Genomic DNA, 21,273 nt, shown 5'->3' on the forward strand with positions numbered 1-21,273 from the left:
GGTAAATATCACATGCTCCCCAAAAAGGGACTCTCATCACAATATCTCAAATTAGGTGCTGCTTGCTTTGTTGCACAGATTAAACCAGGGTTTCCCAGCCTCACACTATTATTGATTGACATTTGGGACCGATCATTTTTTTTTTACTGAAATGTAGTTAACATACAATGTTATATTCATTTCAGGTGTACCGCACAGTGATTCAACGATTGTATACATTACACAGTGCTCCCCACTTATGAAGGGCTGTCCTATGCATTGTAGGGTGTTTAGCAGCATCCCTGGTCTCTATCCACTAGATGCCAGTGGTGCCCTCCCCTGCACTGTGACATCCATAAACGTCTCCAGATATTTCCATCTGTCCTGTGAGGTGCTAGGGCACCCCAGCTGAGGACCGCTAATCTAGCCAGAACAGTATAGCTTTTCTTTTTATCTTCTCAATTTAAAATTCTTTTCTTTTTTTTTTTATTATGTTCGGTTGGCCAGCATCTAGTACATCATTAGTTTTTGATGTAGTGTTCGATGATTTATCAGTTGCGTATAACACCCAGTGCTCATCACAGCACAAAGAACTTTGATCTAGGATGTTTTCCTCTTTCAAATTGAGGTATCTTCTAGATCATTATGATTTCAACAATAAGTGTCAAATAATTACAGAAGTCAAAATTTAGGTTTGAGATGTTTATTTGTGTGGGAATGTGAGTAACATAGTGACAGTATTTTCTGAAGGAATAATTTATATGTATAGACTAACAAAGATGTTTTTTCTGACTTGTGCATTTAATTATATGAAATGTTTTTTGGTGATATGATAATATGATTATATTTAGTGATAAATGAATCATCTTCATGAGAAAATTATAAAAAGAAATGAGGAAGAAATGAACAATTTAGAAAAAAAGTATAGCTTTCATATTTTTCCCTTTACTATTGACGTAGGCATGTTGTCACCACTTGCTCAAAAAACAAAACACAGAGATACAGAGAACAGAATGGTGGTTGTTGGGCAGGGGAAGCTTCATATGGTGATGGATGTTAACTAGACTTATTGTGGTGATCATATGTAGTGTATACAAATGTCAGATCGTTACGTTACATCATGCACTTGAAACTAATATAATGTTATATGTCACTTATACCTCAATAAAAAATTGTTCTTAAAAACTTCCAATAGGGGTGCCTGGGTGGCTCAGTCCGCTGAGTGTCCGACCCTTGATCTCAGCCCAGGTCCTGATCTCGGTGTTGTGAGTTCAAGCCCCATGTTAGCCTCCACACTGGTGTGGAGCCTACTTTAAAAAAAAAATTCCAATATTTCTTGTCAAATTTGAGTAATTCCTCTGCATTGCCACTGAATGTATTACAATTTTAGTAGTTATTGATAAGCATTTTGATCTCCAGTATTGTTATCATTAAACAACGTAATCACATATTTTTAAATAAACTTAGCCAAAAAATGTGTGTATTTTCTTTATTTGGAATATTAATTTCTCAGGGTAAAAAACTAAGTAGAGTCAATAGCCTTTGGCTTAAATATACTTTCTCTTTTTTCATCTTACTAGCAAGTTCTACTAAGACAAAGTTTAAGGGCAAAAATCTCACTTAAATGGTTATTGTAATTGAGGATTTCTGTAATAATTTCACCAGGAAGGTTTTCCCCCCAGCTGATTACTGAGTACTTGATATAAACTATCAATATTTATTTAAGATACGTCTGATAACTAATAACAAAATCTTTAGAATTTCAGGGTATATCATCCTCAGCAGTATTACTCTGAGATTCTCTTTAAACAGGGGAAACAGACTGTTTTCCTTCATCTAAAGTATAACAATAAGCATCACGGTTCCTATACAGTTTCCAATGCTAACACAGTCTGTGCTTCCGTTTTGAAGAGAGCTTTATGTAAAACAGTGATAATATTTTGGTTTAAGCCCCAAAACACAAATTCGGGATGAGAATCCTTGGGTATTTTCATAAAATCATCAGAAGTATTTCAGTGCATTTCTTTAAATGTTTATACCTAAGAAACAGTCACTCCAGATTTGTCAATCTGTTGTGATTAAATATGAAAATCTGTATACAAGACGTTGGCAAAAATCACAGAATGAGTTCTGCGTAAATATAAGATTTTGGAGAGTTTTATAATATTTATGACATTAGTTGATCAAATAAGCTTATGTAAACATGTGCTCCCAGTGCTTTTCATTTGGGGGCATTTTGACCCCCAGGACACTTTTGCCAATGTCTAGAGACATTTTTGTTGTCGCAGTTGGGAGGGAATGGTTTGCTACTGGCATCTAGTGGGTGAAGACCGAGGATGCTGCTAAACATCCGTCAGTGCCCAGGACAGTCCCCTACAACAAAGAATGTTCTGGCCCCAAATGTCAAGAATACCAAGGTTGAGGAACTCTGTACTACCCTCAATGATTCATGAAAATGTCTTTCTTTATTCTCCAGTAATCTCTTGAGATGTCCCTCAGACCTGAGACGTTTTGCGACTCTACAGTTGGCATCAGTGTCTCGGTGGGCGTGCCGACTCCCATCACCGTACAAAGACAAGATAATCTCTTAATAGGTCCCTTATCTCATTTTCCAGAGCTGCCATTTTAACTGCGATTCCTTCATAACGATTTCTCAGTAAGATACGAGCAGCTTTGATATTTATGGTCAGTTTATATTAATGGTGGGAGTCAAAAGTTTTACTCCATTCCTGTGACAATGTTTTTGAATTCCTGATGCAAGCTTGTTTTGAATAACTGCTTTGTGTTTTATCGGGGCACAAGTTTGTTTTTAATAGGATTACATTTAATTTGAAAATGAGTGTGTGTGTGTGTGTGTGTGTGTGTGTGTGTGTGAGAGAGAGAGACAGAGACAGAGACAGAGACAGAGACAGAGACAGAGAGACAGAGGGATGGAGGGAGACAGAGGAAGAGAGAGAGACAGAGAGAGGGAGGGAGAAAAACAGAGAGGGAGGGAGGGAGAGAGATGGAGGGAGAGATCTGTTGAAGTTCTGGGAGCTAAGATTTGAGAATCAACTGATTTTTAAAATGCATTCTTTTTTCATCTATTCATTTTGCAAAGTTACTTGTGAGTAGCATTTATCTCACTATTTTTATTTATAAAATACTACATTTCTTTAGAAAATATATTAATTTTGGAAAGTGTTTGCTTTTCCTGCCTTTTATACTGATTTTTACTTCAGAATACCATTTTGCAACTCAATTTGTACCTAATTGAACATATTTTTAAACAAATTGAAACTATAGGCCAATTGCTGCATCTAAATACTCTTAGAAACAGTCACCATTTCTCCTACTGCAATGCTTCTAGTAAATTCCAATAAATTCTCTCCATAGCACAATCTGTGACAAATTACCTTTTATCAGACATATCTTTAGCACCAAAAAAAAAAAAAACCCCACACCACTTACACGTATCTACAGCTGTAGATGCTAAAATGCAGATTTTTTTTTTTTTTATTACTACAGCCTAGGAGTTCTTCATTTGGTGACCTTTTAAAATGACAGCTTTTGATTAACATAACAATAAAAAAATTAAAAAAATAAAATGACAGCTTTATTTCAATGTTTTCTGACTATATCATTTATTCAGTGGCTTTTTCCTGAAATATTTGCAATTTGGGGCATTTGGAATGTTTAATGGAACGATATAAACAGGAATTATTTCACAAAATCTGAGAGTGTGTGCATACACATCAATCAGTCAATCAAACTATCTATCCATCCATCCATCCATCCATCCATCCATCCATCCATCCATCGATATACTAAGGGAGAAAGAGATATTTTCTCTGAACCGGCCAAAGCATCCATCTTCCTTTTTTCCTTTTAGGGCACAAGTTTTGTCCCTATTCTTCCATCTCCCATGTTCTCCCAACGTAAAAGACACCTGTGACAGGTCGCAGGTGGCCATCATTAATAATCATTTCAGTAGTGAGATCCGTCATTCTTGGCATCATTCCCTCCCATTGCACATTACCTCCTCGCTCCAGAAAGTCTTTGCTTTGGCCTCGTCTGTAAACATGTACCTCTCTTTTCAATGTCTGTCTGCATTTCACTTCCTGGAGAAGTAACCTTTTGTTTCTCGAGGATTTGAACAAATGGAATATGAAGTTTTTCCCGACTGCACCAGCACAGAGTGACTGTTTTTTTTTTTTTTCCTCAGTCTTGCAACTGTTTACCCACTAAAATTACCAATTACATTTCCTTGTATACATGTCTTGTCTCCCACTAATTGGTACCCGCTGAGGTCTGAGACTGCACAGCCCATATTCTTTTAACTTGACCCTGAGGAGATGCAGGCCTAGCTTTTATTTAGGTTAAGGTTGGCATCCGGGGAACTGTGTTCCCATTGCATGCTGCAAACATGAGCCAACATAACCCTTAAATCAAGCGCTGTCAAACGAACACAAGGAAGCAGGCCACAGAGCTGTCTCTGAGAAGCTTTGTTCTTCGAACCACACCTCAAATATGGCTAACAAGGTTGACATCCAGCAAAGCCGAAATTGACTTGAAGTAATGTGGTTGGTTTGGTACTGTAGACAATGACTGTAGACCTGAAAAAAAGAAGTTCCGAGAATAACATCTGCTTTTCTGTGTGATATTTTCTCGCCATTGTTTAGAGAATTATAAATTGCTTTGTCAAGAGCTTGTTTACAAAAGCTTGGCCAATTTCAAAATGAAGCTGCCTTTGAGTCGTCCCTGTGTTTCATCTCACTATTTGGAAAAGAAACCTGAATTGTTAAAACGTAAATACATCAAGTTCAGAGCCAAAGGCAGTGAAAAGCAAGTCAAAGCAAGAAATGTACCACAATCGAACCATTCTCCTGGGAGGAAGGAGATACGTGGCAATCATTTTTACATCTGACAATTTTTGTTACTCAATTAAGTGGAAAGAATTGGAAAGCACCGTAACACCTGTTTTCTCTCATGTGTGACGCTACAGTTTATATCGACAAGTGATGCTAATGGAAATTAAAGTATGTGAGAGTAGCCATATGTTCCCCAAAACACAGACTGGTAATGAGATAGAGGTGAAGATGGAGGCGTAGGTGTAGGCGACGCTTCTCAAAGTGTAGTCCCCACACCAGCGGCATCTGCAGCGCCTGGGAGCTTATTAGAAATGCAGATCGTGATGGCTATTAAGGAGGGCACGTGTTGTGATGAGCACTGGGTGTTAAACGCAACTAATGAATCATGGAACACTACATCAAAAACTAACGATGTACTATACAGTGGCTAACTGAACATAATAATAAAAAAATAAAAAAATAATAATAATAAAAAGAAATGCAGGGGCACCTGGGTGGGTCAATTGGTTAAGTGGCTGCCTTCGGCTCGGGTCATGATCTCAGGGTCCTGGGATCAAGCCCCGCATCGGGCTCCTTGCTCAGCAGGGAGTCTGCTTCTCCCTCTCCCTCTGCTGTTTCCCCCACTTGTCTCTCTGGCTCTCTTTCTCTCTCGCTCTCTCTCTCTCTCTCTCTCTCTGTGTCAAATAAATAAATAAAATCTTAAAAAAAAAAAAAAAAGGCAGATCGTGTGCCGGGTCAGAGATGTGCTGAATCAGAAACTCTGGGGATGAGGGTGGGCGAGTCTGTGTTTGAACAAGCCGTCCGAGGGATTCTGGTGCATGCTCAAGTTTGAGAACCACTGACCTGTAGATGGATAGATGGAGATGGAAGTACAGTTACAGGTACGGATGTAGGTAGAGACATAGGAACAGGTATAAATACGGACACGAATACAAACAGATACAGACAGACGGGCAGATGTGTGGCTCTATATGAAAATATAGATATCTGGAATTGCCACCACAGGATTTCTGCAGGGGAGCAAATTATTTCTTTGTACTGGGGATCTGTTTGGGTAAGGCCTGTTCTTTTTCTAGGCAATGGCTCTGTGACTTACAAAGTGAGAAAAATCTGCATTTGTTGAGCGTTTCTCCATGCTGTTCATTTGGTGTGCGCCCTGTGGTGTCCGTCGCTGGGGCAGCTCCTTCCCTGAGAGGCTGGCTTGCTCTTACCCCACCTTTGCCCTCCTCGAGGCTGCTATCTGTGATTGGATCTGCAAGTGAATGGTAACAGAATTTCGAAGCCAGTGGTATCCTAAGCGTCCGGTCTACTTTTCCTATTTCTCTTGTGCTTCTGTCTGCCCCTCCCGTCTTTGGTTTTGAGCATCATCTCCCTTATTTTCAGCCAGCCATTCATATGAAGCACTGTTTACAGTGGGGATGAATTAGGAACATAAAGATGTGATAAAAGGGAGTTTTAAAATACATTATAGTAGATTTCAAAATAGCATGATACCATTTGGGAAGAAAATCTCAATATGCAAGAAAAATATTTGGGAGAGTAGTCACGAAGACATAATCAGTGATTCTTGCATTATAGATTACTTGAATATTATTCATTTTGCTTATTTCTGTAGTTCTGATGTTTTTGGTTAGAAGCTTGCATTGCTTTTATAATAGGCAAAGGTATATTATAAATTAACATACATAAAACAATAAAAATAATAAAAGGAAGGAATTATGATTTTATCTTCTTCTCCCCACTGCACTTTGAATTTAAGAGTCCATCAATTATGTCAGTTCTATTCGTTCATCAGTTTTCACATTAAAAAAATTACTGCTGGATGGTACAATTAAATGACAACTCTGCCCACGGAAATGACAGCAAGTCCACGCTAAATAGATCATTGATTTAGTCGTTAAAACCATGTAGAACTCCTATTTAGGGAGAAGGGAATATTTAAGTGTATGTGGCCATAAGAAAATGTCTCCCTTTGCTTTTTACGCAAGATGTATGGTGACTTGTCATGCTCAGGAAGTGTTTTGAAGTGGATAATGGCTCTTTTCCTGATATTTCGGAGTCCCGTGGCTTAATCCTCTTTTGGAAGCCTTCCTTTGAAGATAAACATAGGCATTTGTTTTCGCTTAATTCTCCTTCCCTAAAATCCCTTTATGCTCTAAAATTCTACAGTTCCATAATGAGTGTGGATAAGCCGCAATTAACAAATGGGAAAATGAGCCATTTTATTTTTGTCCTGCACATAAAACTGAACCCATAGGATCTTGCCCCAAGGTGGGACCTAGGTTATTTGTCCAAGCTGTAGGGTGCCCCAGGATAAAGCTGTGTGCTATGTATGAACTGTGATGGTGGACCCCAGATCACTATCAGCCCCTGGCTGATAATAACAGCAAAATCCACTTAAATCAGCTTAAATAATTGGGAATTACAGATAATCACAAGTATGGTGGGTTTCATCCAGCCACTCTGGGTCTTTTTCCTGCCATTTTCTTCACTTTCTGTTCCTCGAAGCGTCTCTAAGCCGGTATTGAGAGAACCTGCGGCAGTTGAGATAAAGCTGACGACATTTAGGCCAGTGGTTCCCAACTTGGGCTCGTCCCCCCCCCCGCCCCCCCCCCACCAAGGGACACCCAGCGATGTCTGGAGACATTTTTGTTCGTCACAACTGAAGCGCTGCTACTGGCATCTTAGTGGGGAGAGACCTGAGTCACTACTAAACATCCTGCAGCGCATGGGACAGTCCCCCACAACAGAGAGTGACCCAATCCAGAATGTCAATAGTGCTGAGGTTGAGAAACGCCGGCATACAGGAAGAAAAGGTTTGCTCTTCCTGCGTCTCTTGCTTACATTCAAACAAACATTTTGCAAAAGCCCCCAGCCACCTTTCCCTCAAGTGCCTCTGGCTGTAAGGAAGGCTGATGGCTTTAGGTCTGGGTTCCAGAATCAGTCACGGGCAGGAGGGGGCGGTATCCCCAAGATCAGCTCACTCAGCCCCAAACTACGTGGGAATGGCCACTCTATACGCTATCCATGTGACTCATTGACAATCCAGAGATTGTTTCAAGAAATTGTCTTCACGGAGGAGAAGTGACTATTTTTTTTTTTTAAAGATTTTATTTATTTATTTGACGGACAGAGACACAGCGAGAGAGGGAACACAAGCAGGGGGAGTGGGAGAGGGAGAAGCAGGCTTCCCGCTGAGCAGGGAGCCCGACGCGGGGCTCGATCCCGGGACCCTGGGATCATGACCCGAGCCGAAAGCAGGCGCTTAACGACTGAGCCACCCAGGCGCCCCAGAGAAGTGACTATTTTAAAGACGGTTTTGTAAAACCGATCTCTATACCGAATCATTTAGCAGTTTTATTATTTTTACAGTTTTATTTACGTTAAGAAATCTCTACACCTAACATGGGGCTCGAACTCATAGCCCTGAGATCAAGAGTCAGATGTGCTTCTGACTGAGCCAGCCAGGCACCCCAGCAATTTTATTATTAATTGAGGTGAGAGACGATGTTAGCCTGGACGAGGAGGGAACAGTGGAAATGAGAAGAGGTCAGATTCGGGCACGCTTTGAAGATAGAGCCAACAGGCCCTACTAATGGATTGGCCGTGGGGTACGATATGGAGTCAGAGGGAACAGGGAGTCAAGATTTGGGCCTGAGTCACTGGAAGGATGAACTTGCCATTGACTTAGCTGAGGAAGACCAGAGAGGAGCAGGTTGGGAGGAAGTTGAAGAACTCAGGGAATTCAGGAAAAAACAGCCACTTTCGTCATTTGAGCAAGCCAGGAAGCTCTTCCTGCCTTCAGTTTTAATTTTCTTAACACTATCCACTTATAGCCTAAAACATAGTCAAGTTACGGGCTAAAGCACTTACCTTACTATTCTAGTAATCTGGCCAAATGGTTCATCCTTCCTCTCCAAGGTGAGAAATGTCTGTTTCTTTCTTTCCAGGTGTATATGCAGGCTCTGAAAGATATTTACCAGAGATGACTTATTTTACCAAAAACGGCTACTGATAATCTGCATTTATGGGCCCTTGGTGAGCTTAATATCAATTAATAGTGTATGTTTTTCCTTTAGGTGAAAGGTTATCTTGGATTTCTCAGAATTAAACCACACATTTAAAGAGTGGACACTGGATCTCTGTGGTATATTTTTCTAAAACAATACATATAGTCTAGATAGAAGTAATAGCTCTCAAATTTTATTTGCATAACAATTTCCTGGAAAGTTTCTTAAAAATGCAGATTCCCGAGCCCCCAGAAGGCCGACTGTGGTCAGTTCAGGACTGAACTCCAGCTGGTCCATGTCATCCATTGCACATCATTATCTGATTACAGGGCCCAAGAACCACAAGCTTTCCAGGAGCCCACACAAATGTCTGCAAGCTGAAAAGGAAATTATTGCCTCCCAAGGCAATTATGCAAATACTTACCTATATATCTAAAAGCACAGTATGTATCAATTTCATTGTCAGTGAGTATTTCAAAACAATCTTATCTCATGTGAAAGCAATTTATAATATACATTTTTCTCTCTTAGCGAGTGTTCCTGAAAGTATTACACTGATTACTTAAAAATCACAACCAAACAAGAATTCTAGGAGTTACTCATTGCCAAATCATGTCAACATCAAAATTATAAAAATTCTTTAGAAAACTAGGTGATGGGCCTCAAAGGTGAGTGTTTAAATTAACACAGAATCCGTGGGACTCTACTTTTGATTAAAAAAAAAAAGATCCTCAGGTGAATCTGATTCTGATCCTGCACTCACACTTGGAGAACCTAAGGTCTAGGTGGGTGTTTCATTATCACCAAAGCATTCTTGCCTGCAGCCAGTCGTTTATCAGATTTTCTCAGCATCTACTATGTGCAGGCATGATGCCAGATGCTAGAAATACAGTGGTAAACAATATTTATCGTTGTGCAACTTCCAGGCCAGTGAGAGAGACAGTGAATAGACAAGTGGACAAGCATATGAAAGCAAATACAAGGTCAGATAAATGCTGAGAAGAAAACCAGCAGGGTGTTGACATCAAGAAACCAGGAAACATGGACTTCAGACTGGGAAGGCCGGGGAAGGCTTTTCTGAGGGAGTGGGATTACAGAATAAAGAAGGAGGAGCCAGCCCTGGGAAGAGCAGGCAGGGAACAGCGTGGGCAAAAATCCCTATGTTGGACCAAGCTTGCCTTGTACAAGAGTGTCAGGAGAACGGGAGGAAAGAGAGAGGCAGACAGGGGAAGGAGGAAGTTGGCCCAGACCCTTTGGCACAGGGAATTCCGATGCGGCTGGATTGTACTCTTAAGTGCAGTGGAAGCGAAGTGACGGTCTTTGCTTGCTTGTTTGTTATTCCATAAAGCTTGGGTATGGCATGGTACTTTGTGTAGTGGCGCTCCGCTCGGAGCCAGGCTGCTTGAGTGTGAATTCTAGCTTTGCCTCTTAAGGCAAAGTGACCTTGGACATGTTCCAACCTCTCTCTGCTCAACTCCTCACCTGCAGAGTGGAAGTAACATAAGGTAGTTTAGCATATTGAGTACATGATAAGCACTACGTACGTCTTAGTAAGGAAGATGTGTGTCTCGGATCATTCTGGTTTCCCCCTTGGACAATTCACTGGGCAAGGGCAAGAGCGGACACGGTTAGGTTGGTTAGGAGGCCGTTAAATTTGTTCAGGAGAAATAGGATGGAGGCTGGAGGGGGGGAGGTGATAAGAGCAGATTTGGAGAGGAGGGCTCAGATTCCTGATTTGTTTTGGGGGCAGAGTTGACAGAACCTGGGAATGGATTAAATGTAGGACATGAGGGGAAGGCAAAAATAAAGAAAAGTTGTTTGGTTTCTGGCTCAACGAATTGGGTGCATAAAAATGACCGTCACCAATCATCATCAATAGCAGCCGCAGCAACATTTATTGAGCGGGTGTGCGTGCCAGGCACTGAGATAAATGCTTTATAAACACCTCTTAAGATGTGGGAGGCTTAGGTACAAAGACATTTGCCAGAAGGGAAAGTCAAGAGTTCAGCATTGGCTAAGTGAAGTTTGAGATGACCCTGAGATGCCGGCTGGAAGGGTCAAGAAGGCAGTTGGATAGCCGACTCTATAAAACTCAAAGATGACTGGTTTGGAGATAATATTCACGAGTCATGAACTTTGCAGCGGAATTCACCACAGTGTTCTTTTATATAATGATTTGGGCTGTTTCAATAATGTTTTATTTCTTTTGGCCTAAGCCTTTTTTGAGCTCAAGGCTTGCTTCCTAACAACCTTCATGTCAATGGACTTTTAAGTCGATTCTCCATAGTGTAAAATCAAGTATCGCATGAACGTTTCTGACTCTGAAACAGAACTCTACTGACTCAACTTGTCAAATCTGAAGTTCACGTTCCCTGTGAAACATTTCCGAAGTAAAACTCAAAGACACTTTAGTTCAAGTTATGGTCTGAAGTCAACAGAATTATATTAATTCATATGGGTATAGAAAATCATGTATTTACAATGTTCCAATTGACATTTAGATTGACATTTGAACAGTTTTTCCAATCCCACACAGTTAGTGGCATAAGGTCTTGAGAAAGCATGAAACATTTGTTTATCAGCCTCATATTTCGTCAGGCTTGCCAAACACAGTTCATTTTCCATAGAAATTCACAAACCTGAGCAGTGGCCAAATTGTCAGAGTCGCTGAAAGTAAGCCAGTGAATAAAATTGTTAAACCCTTTGATTTCCCCCCACTTTTTTCCCTTAAAAAGTAACATAGCGTGTGCCTCTGGGTTTTATTATTTGACATCTACTACCCACAGCACCCAAGTGTGTTGGAGAAAAAAGCCTGTATGAACATTCCAGCACAGAGCGAACACAGGCGGGGTCTTTTGGGAACATTCATTTGCAGCCTCGCTTACCCTCCAGTGGGAAAGACTATTCCTTCATAAAAAAAGAAAGATTTTTTTTTTTTTAAACTCAGTGACCACTGTGGTATTCTCTTGATTGAATTGCTTTCTTCATTGGCATCACCTGCTAATTTCATTTTTACTTGTAATAGTGAAAATGCACAATAGCCCCTAGAGGCAATACCCTTATTTTTAAAAATGCTAAAAAAAAAAAAAAAAAAAGGATCCTTTCCCTTCAAAAAAGGTGAAGGATAACAATTAACTACTGAATTTCAGCTATGGGAAAGTCACCGAGTTGTGAGGCCCCCTGTGTGTAAGTCACATGGAATCTGTTTGGGGAGGGCAGCCACATGGGACAAACCACTGGAGGGTCAGCAAGGCTGCAAATGAATGGTCCCAAAAGACCCCGCCTGTGTTCGCTCTGTGCTGTAAGTTCAAAAGGACTCTCACAACTGGGGACCACGGGCGTGCTGGAAAGGGAGTCACCCCTCAGGATTGAAGGTGTCAGGGAGGAGCGGGGCTAAACCACAAAGCTGGAGCAGGATTCTTGTCGTCACTGGCCTAGAAATGAAGTTGAGGAGAAGGGTCCCGATGTGCCGGGGGCCAGCATTTGTCACTCCCTGCTTGCTGGAAGCCCTCTCTCCCCGTGACCCCTGCCAAGCCACACTGGTGAATCGGTAGGAGTAATGGTGGCCTCAGAAGAGCCCAGTGTAATTGGGGAATGAGAGCTAGTGTTTCATTTTTAATGTAACGGTTTTGTTGAGATATAATTCACATGCCATATAATTCAGTCACTTAAAGTGTATAACTTCATAGTATAGTCATAGAGTTGTACGACCATCACCACAATCAATTTTAGAACAGTTTCATCACCCCAGAAAGAAACCCTGCCCCCCTTAGTCATTACCCCCGGTGATCTTCCCATCCCCCACAACTCTTGGCAACCACTCATCTTTTGCCACTCTATGGATTCGCCTGTTCATGGACTCATACAATATGTGGCCTTTTGTGACTGCTTTCTTTCCTTTAGCATACTGTGTTCAAGGGTCATCCATGTTGTAACATGTACCGGGACTTCATTCCTTTTTACGGCTGAATAATATTCCGTTGTGTGGATTTGCCACATTTGGTTTAGCCATTCATCAATTGATGGACATTTGGGTTACTTCTGCCTTTGGTTATCGTGAGTAATGCTGCTGTGAACACATTTGTGTCCAAGTTTTGTGTGAATATCTATCTTCAGTTGTCTTGGGGATCTAGGTAGCCATGGAATTGCTGGAGCATATGGTAACTTCTGGTTATAATATTTTGAGAAACTGCCAAACTGTTTTCCAAAGTATTTTACATTCTCACCAGCAAGGTAGAAGAGTTCTAATTTCTCTACATCCTTGCCAACATTTCTTTTACCTATCCTAGTGAGTGTGAATTGCTATCTCGTTGTGGTTTTGATTTGCATTTCCCTGGTTTCCCTGGTGGTTGATGATGTCAAGAATCCTTTTTTTTTTTTTTTTTTTTTTAGAGGGAGAGGGGCAGGGGGAGAGAGAGGGAGAGAGAATCCCAAGCAGGCTCCACGCCCAGTGTGGAGCTGGACACTGGGCTGGATCTCACAACCCTGAGATCACGACCCCAGCCAAAATCAAGAGTCGGACGCCCAACCGACTGAGCCACCCAGGCACCTCCTCAGGAATCTTTTCGTATGCTTATTGGCCATTTGTAGATGATCGTCCGAGAAATGTCCATTCAGAGCCTTTGCCCACTTTTAAATCAGGTTGTCTTTTTTATTACTGAATTGTAAGAGTCCTTTCGATACCTGGATACAAGTCCCCTATCACATATGTGAGTTTGCACTTCGTTTAAATGAGTTGTTGCCTCCAACATGCCTGCTGTATCTCTACCACTTACTGTAAACTGACATCGGTCTATGTAACCATTTACCTCCACTTCCTAACTTTCAGATTCTTCCCCCTGTAAGTGCTTGGTGCCTCTCCGCCTTGTGTGCCGAAGGAGGCCTTTCGGAACTGACAGCTCCCCAGGGTGTCTGAGTCAGAGGATCACAGTGACCCCAGGCCTTCTCCCTCCCAGGGCCTCTAGCTGCGCATTCCAGCCGGGGAGCCTGCCTGCCTGACTCCTCTGGCTCTTTCAGCAGGCTCCCGGTCTCCAGCCTCCTTCTCTGTTCCCACCCTGGCCGGGGGCTCTGTTCGGAGAGGATGGGGGGTCAGTTCTGCTTGGAGCTGCTCCTGCTGCTGAGGTGTAAGGACCCTGGAGAGGTAAGAAGACGCGGTGTGTGCCCTCCAGGCTCTGTGCCTTGTACCTCCTGCTTCAGGCGAGGCAGACGTGAAAGACTTCGTGGGGCTCATGATCCTGGAGCAGTGGTGGGGGCAGGTGGACACAGCAAGAAAGAGTGAGCGAGCGAGCTTTGGAGGGATTCGCTCAGCTTGCTCCAGCACTTGAGTCTTTTTCAAGTTCAAAGTTCAGATGGTTCAAATGACACTTTCAATGCCTCTGCCTGTTGCTTTAGGAGAAGGTTCAGGGCCTTTGAGCCAGGGCGACTGGAATGTTACGTATCATTTGCCAAGACACTCATGTTTTCATTGCAAGCTTAAAGCAAATCTCAGTAAGGACCCGTCATTTCTTCTGCACCTTTCCTTTGGTCTGTTTTTTCAGTACTTTTAAATCGATGCATACTGACGTATGCTGTCATTGCATAGGTCTTGGTGGCCTCCTAGTGCGGTGTTTTTCTGTGACAGGGAAGGAAACTGAGGGTGAGCGTGGATCACATTGTGTGTGGCAGGGTCAGCTGGCTAGTCTGTGACAGAAATGAGACTAAACAGCGTTGCTTTGTAGCCTCTCTCTGGGTCTGGTTTGTTGCATACTGTATAATGACGGACATCTGGGACAAGGGCGAATGTTGTCCTTCCCCTCACTATGATAAAGGAGCAGGGGTCGATGACATTGACAAGCAATATGGGTACTGATGTGAAACCACACAATGTGGTCGGCCTCTTCCCTTGTGGCCACTCCGTGCAGCAAAGACAGATGATGTTTTCAGAAGATCAGAAAACCTTGGTTCTGCTGCCTGCAGCCTCTGGTACAAATCTTTTTTTTTTTTAATGCTTCCAGTTTTTCATGATTTCAGAGAAAGAACCTCAAAATCCATCTTTTCTTATTATTAACTTAGAATATTACCAAAGTGTTTAGAGAGCTTAGGGTACTTGCTGGTTTCGGATAGCTCCAAGCAGAAGTTTCTTTGAATCCTTCCTAAGGGAACAGACATTAAACGTTGCTTTATTTGGTGAGTTAAAAAAAAAAAAAACCACCTTGCCACAGATTGGCAATCTATTACCTTAGACTATGTGCACAGGCCACTCTATGTATAAAGTAATGTAAACTTATATTAATTATTCAATTTGTTTAAAACCAGGTTGCTTTTGGAGAAAAATTACTGCTCTAGATCACCATCATTTACAATGTGTCGAATGATTCCATTTTGAAGGAGGGCCAAGAATATTGTGATTCTGATTATTTCCAGTAATAGCATCTAGAAAATAAATCAACTCAGGTTGCAGTGATTGCAAGTTCCTGGGTACCTATCACTGTTCCTCAGGAACCTTTGTGTTCTCTTTGTGGGAAAATGAGCCACCAGGGCACTAGATCTCCCTCTGTTTTCCAGCCGTCTTTGTAAATCCCACTGATAGCAACTGCACATTTAAGCAGTGTTCAGTAAGTGCTTTCAAAATCCACCACTGTCTTTATTTTTTTTTATTTTTAAAGGATTTTATGTAATTATTTATTTGAGAGAGAGGGAGTGCACGAGCAGGGGGAGGGGCAGAGGGAGAGGGAGAAGCAGACTCCCCGCTGAGCAGGGATGCGGGGCTCGATCCCAGGACCCTGGGATCATGACCTGAGCCGAAGGCACTCGCTTAACCGAATGAGCCACCCAGGCGCCCCTCACCACTGTCTTTAAAAAGAAAAAGATTTGGACGCTGCTCTGTTGTGCCTAGCTTGAGATTAAGAAAAAAATCACTTGTGGAAGCCAGGTTGAGCCCAAGTTCCACATCCAGGGTGCAAATGGGGCTTTGTCACCGCTCCGAGCCTGCGTTGGTTCTTGCCCGCAGCTGTGAGCAGTCACGAGCATCTCCTCCTCTAGTGGGGCCCCTGCGGCAGCCGCCAGTTCCCACGGCCACCTCCATTGCTAACATTCGTGGAAGCTTTTCATATATTTTAATCTGGACATCAAGGGCCAGGTGGACAGAGTATGCCAGCCCATCAGTTCTGAGTCAGTGTCCTTCGAGAGATAGGGCAGCAGCCCTCCTATAGTGGCCACCTTTGGCCGGCTTCCGAATGTCACTTGCAACAGGCTCCCTGCAGGTGCCGACTATGCATTTCGTGGGCTACTGGGGAAGGAAGGTAATGGAAGGCCGGGGCCAGCCTTTTCGAACAAGATATCGTCAGTTCCCGCTGTAGCTTTCTCCGAATGAATCAGGGAGAAAGATAGCACCTTGCGGTTCCTGCGAGGACTGGTCTTGGTTGGTTTTCAATCCAACCTTGGGAACCAAGGAAGGAGTGAGGGCCGTTGGTGTTCAGCTGCGCACCTGCCACCGGGATGGATGGACGTCTCCTGTTTCCGGGGCAGTGCTGCCCTGGTGTGCTGAGGCTTGCCCATATTTACAGAGATTTCTTCCCCTTCTGTGGGGGTTGACCACAGTGGCACAGAAGTTACTGGACTGGGGCCTCTTTAGCTTTCTTTACCATTAGCTCCCCAGCGTGTCCTTGGGAGATCGAATGGACAGGAGAGATTAAGTGACAAAGGAGACAAGTTTAATGACTCCTTTCGAGCTGGATTCATACGTACTGTGTAGAAATAGATAGAGGTTGTTTTAGTTAGGATCCTCGAGGCAGATGACAGATTAGTTTGCTTTTCAAATCGCACTCATCAAAAATGGGACTGTGTGTGTGTGTGTGTGTGTGTGTGTGTGTGTGTGTGTGTGTTAAGGAGTGCATTTCTTTTTAAAGTTTAAGGTTTAGATGACTCCTCATCTGTAAATTGGGGATAGAGACAATGTTTCCTCTAAAGGTTGTGAGAATTAAGTGAGCTAATACATGTCATGTGCTTAGAACAAGTCCAAGAATATAGTAAGAGCCCAGTAAATGTTCGATGTTACTACTATCATTAGTTTTATATTACCGTATGGTGGCTTTTTAATGCTACTGATGGTTCCTTGAGCAGATATTAAGCACACTGACCAGTTTCCACGTATTTTTCTAAATCTCCTCAAGGAGGTTACGGGCTAGTGGGGAGACCAAAGTGGAAACAAGTAGTTGCTTGAAATAGAAGCGTGCCCAACATATCCTGGGAAAGCTTGAGGCCTGAGCACTCCAGTCCATGTGGACCAGTAAAGAAGGTCCCTAAACGAGCAGGCATCGACCTGATGCTCATTTATGGCCGTTCTCCTGCCATGTGGCATATGGAGGAGTCCATGTCACATAGAGGAGTGTCTTGAGTTTGGTATTTGGACAGATAAGGTGTCTCGTGTCCTGAGTCCGTCAAATATTGAAGGTTGCCCAAAGTCTTCACTCCAGCAAAGTGGGTCTCCTATACGTATAGCACACTGTTTATATTCTCCATGGCTATCAGAGGTTTTTTGGTAATGATTTTGTAACAAAAACTATCATATTTATCAAAGAATACTTGTGCAGAGTAATGGTTCTGAAAATCGCGAGCATTACGGCATCTTAAATCCCTGCCCGTTTATTTCTTGTTATTCTGCCAAATTCAAGCAAATCCCAAAACAGGACTCTTCCCAGACAAACTAAATGAGTTCTGATTCTGTAGTTATACCAATGGCTAATGGTCTGGTTATTTTTCTCCTCTTTATTACTGAGATAACAACTTGTAAGTAACCTCCCAAGAAACAATGAACACAGTCACTTTTAAGTAAGTTTTATTTTAAAGATTTTATTTATTTATTTGACAGTGCAGGGGGGGGAGAGAGAGAGAGAGAACGAGGGGGGAGGGGAAGAGGGAGAATCAGATTCCCCGGGGAGCAGGGAGCCTGACACGGGGCTCGATCCCAGGATCCTGAGATCATGACCTGAGCCAAAGGCAGCTGCTTAACCGACTGAGCCACCCAGGCATCCCTAAGTAATTTCTTTAGAAACAAATAACCATTCTAATTTCTGCAGAATGGTTTTGACTTAGAGACACCAGGTCCTTTAATCCTGGTGCTGCTGTCTCTTTCTCTTGCAAATTTTCTTTAAGGCCCTGGTCACTCTCCAAGCTGTTTCGATTTTGCTGATACAATTGGTGCAGGAAGTGAAAAGCCTCCTGTATGAGGTCCTGCATCAACTTTACCAATGTTAAGATTTGAACTCCTGGTTTTGCTTTCTCAGTTACGTTTTAAAAATGCACACAGCCTTCTGCATTTGTTCACTGTGTCTGTATGTTAAGTTCTGAAAACACAGCATGATTCAATATTGGCCTCGTTTTCTAGAGCAGTGTTCCCAACTGCAGCGGTGTCAACATTCAAGGCTGGATCATTCGTTGTTGTGGGGCCTGTCCTGTGCATCGTGGGATGATTAGCAGCATCTCTGGTTTCCGCCCACTAGGTACCAATAGTAGCACCTCAACCCTCATTCCCGCCCCTTCACTGTGACTCCGGATGTTGCCAGTGTCCTCTAGGGGGCACAGCTGCCCTGGTTGAGAACCACTGCTCTAGAAAAAAAGAGTTTGGTAAAGAATCCCTAAAGTGGAATTAGCTGAACTGTGACCAAAGCCAGAACAACAAGGGAAGGGTTGGAGTTGGAAATCACTATACATGGCAACCAGGCCTTACAAAGAAGGTCAGAAGAAGACATTCAGAGGGAGGAGGTCTAACGCTCTAGGCTTTAATAAGCCCTGGGCAGCCCATGATACCCTCCTGGTGGATTTAGTCTCCTATTACCCTCAGGGTGACCTTAGGAGTGGCAAAGAACAGCCTCTGGGGACGTCATATAGAAGGCAGGGATCATGTAGGGTAGCAATCAGTAAGGAGGGTGTTCCGGTGGTTGTATGTCAGAGACGGCACGTTGGTAAATGACAGATGTGTTTGGAGCCTTTGGCATAGAAAACGTCCATGTTAGGTCCAAATTTTACATCATTCCCGATTCCAACTGTGTAGTGTTCCCTTTGGGGGTGCCTATAGAGCCTGGAGAAGGCTTCCTTTCTGAGTATAAGAACGCCAGCCAACATTTATTGAGCTTGGGGCTCGTTGACATGAAAGGACACAGAGATAGATAGTATATAGATGAGGAAACTGAGGCACATGGAGACTAAAAAACTTGTCCAAATTTGCACAGGAGATCGGCAAAGGTCGTGATTGTGAAGCCAGACGGTCTGGTTTTGGAACCTGCATTAACCTGTGTGTATACTTCACGGACCCCAGAGCCCCCACATTGCACAGATTCGAAGCATGGAAAATTTGGGGGAGAGGAAGACAAGATTTGGTTGATTTGAGGATGATAGTTAACATTGTTTAACATTTTTTTTATTATTTATAAAAAGAAAGTAAATGCTGGACCCTGGGCTATTTTTTTGTTGACCGTGGGACAATGTTATTTGCAAGGGGACTTTATTGATCTTGTTTTTTTTTTTTTTTGGTAGATTATTCAGGTGCAGTTTATCAAGGCAAATGTTTTGGGACCCAGATGATCATTCCTCTCTTCTCTCCTCAACCTCTTCACTCCTCCCCACCACTCCCAGCCCGATTTTATTCCTCAAGTGTTATTTGTCTTCTAGAAGAGTCAGGTGTTTCAGATGAGGCCAAGATGAATTCTTCCCAGCAGGGAAGTATTTTTGGATAACTAAATGTCAGCCAATGATCCCTGCTGATAAGGCTCTAGACCAGTGAGGGCAAAAGGAATTATAAGCCAAATCACCAAACAATAAGTAAAAAGTCCAATTAACAAGAATTTCACAACAAACATAGGCTGATGACTGCTTTATTAAAGCAATATGGAACATGACTAGAGATCACTATGTTCTGGAAATGTGGGAAATTGGTTGAAATTATTTTTCTCTTGTGATTCCCATGTTAAGCTGTTCACAGTCGGATCTCTTTCGGTTTTTTTCCTAAATAATACAGTTGTTGGCTATTTTATATTCTTTTTAAAGTCTTGGCCTTAAACTCAAGCTTGGTATTTTCAGCAGTTGTTTACTAATAAGAGGCAATGCTCAGATTTATGGGAAAAGCCAGTGTTTTCATTTTATGTGGAGTGGGGAGAGGAGGTAGTCAACTTGACATTGCATATAAATAAGATAAGCAACTTGACCTTTTTTTCTTGATAGAATTTTATCTTGCGAGAGGTGTAGTGTGCCATGATGATAATTGATACAACAGCCATACAGCCTCTAAGTGATTAGAATGGAAAGAAGCTTTCTTTAACATTGCAAGTTTCTCAAATAGTCTGTGTCTCCACATGTGTCCTTTTACTACAGGTAAACTCAGTGGGCAGTGTGTGTATGCATGTGTTTGTGTGCGTGCATGTGTGTGCACCCATTCGTCCTATGTTGCACTGTTGCTTTGAACCACAAAAGAGAAAAGAATGTAAATATTTTCTGATGTTTCCAGGCAGTCATCCACCCTTAGGGATGGACAAAAGTTTGTGTTTTTTTCTTACTTTTATCTTTCCATCAGCTTAAACTTTGGTCTGTTCCCAGTGAAGCCCTAGGTCAAGGGCAGCCCCAGCCTTCTACCTCCAGCGTGGATGTGTCTGGTAGAGGTCTGAAAATGAATGGCTATTCCTTTGGAACTAAAATAGTTTTTCTGATGAGGAGAAAAAATAATGTGGTTGAACTCCGAATTCATCTGTTTTAAAAGAAAACTGGAGGGAAAACCATTTTGGTGTGTGTGTGTGATTTGACCTGAGGAAGAAAAGGGCACTTCCACAGTTCTTAGAAAATTTCCATACAAGATCAGGACTCCTGGAATGCTTGGGAAATGACTTGTTATGGATAGCTGAGATGTTCACTTTTAACCAAGCAAGTCTGTTTTGTTTCATCGTTTGTTTAAAATCTTTGAATTAACAGGACTTGCTCTTCTACCTCAGGAAGTAGTGTATAGAGCAGTACTGTCTAATAAAACTCTTGGCGGTGATGGGAAGGTTCTGTGTCCGCTCTGTGCAATATGGTAGCCACTAGTCCCACGTGGCCTTTTAGCACTTAAAACGTGTCTCGTGTGACTGAGGAACTGAAGTTTCCATTTTATTTAATTTTGCTTCTTTCAAATTCGAATAGCCACGTGGGGGATACATACTGAACAGTGCAAGTATAGAGTGTAATTACCAGTTAGTAGATGTCTCTGATTTCAAGTATTCTATCATATTATCATCCTACATATCTGAATTTTGATTTGGAAAATGCTGCAACTATTCACTGTCTCTTGTCAAAGTGAAGATTACTTCCGGGTAATCTTTGAACCTCTGTCTTCAGTGCATGCCATCAAGATAGGTGGTTGCATGCTATCAAGGTAGGTGGTTCTGGATATCCAGCCTGAAAACTAAGTTTGTTAGGTTGCATTTTCCTTT

At 42.3% G+C, this 21,273-nt stretch overlaps 1 protein-coding gene across 4 annotated transcripts in view; it reads left to right on the plus strand.

Annotated features, from left to right (window-relative positions):
* Window positions 1–21,273, plus strand: part of ARHGAP6 (Rho GTPase activating protein 6) — a 474,697-nt gene that overhangs the window by 323,508 nt on the left and 129,916 nt on the right. Inside the window, exon 1 of one of the 4 annotated variants that reach the window (XM_027609077.2) lies at window positions 13,842–13,979. The exons of the other annotated variants lie outside the window; for them this stretch is intronic. Coding sequence (XP_027464878.1) covers window positions 13,920–13,979 — 60 coding nt within the window. The 5' untranslated portion in view covers window positions 13,842–13,919. Of the gene's footprint in view, window positions 1–13,841; window positions 13,980–21,273 lie in introns of those variants that run through there. 4 annotated transcript variants of the gene reach the window in all.

The sequence above is a fragment of the Zalophus californianus genome, chromosome X, assembly GCF_009762305.2.
Source record: "Zalophus californianus isolate mZalCal1 chromosome X, mZalCal1.pri.v2, whole genome shotgun sequence".
NCBI lineage: Eukaryota > Metazoa > Chordata > Mammalia > Carnivora > Otariidae > Zalophus > Zalophus californianus.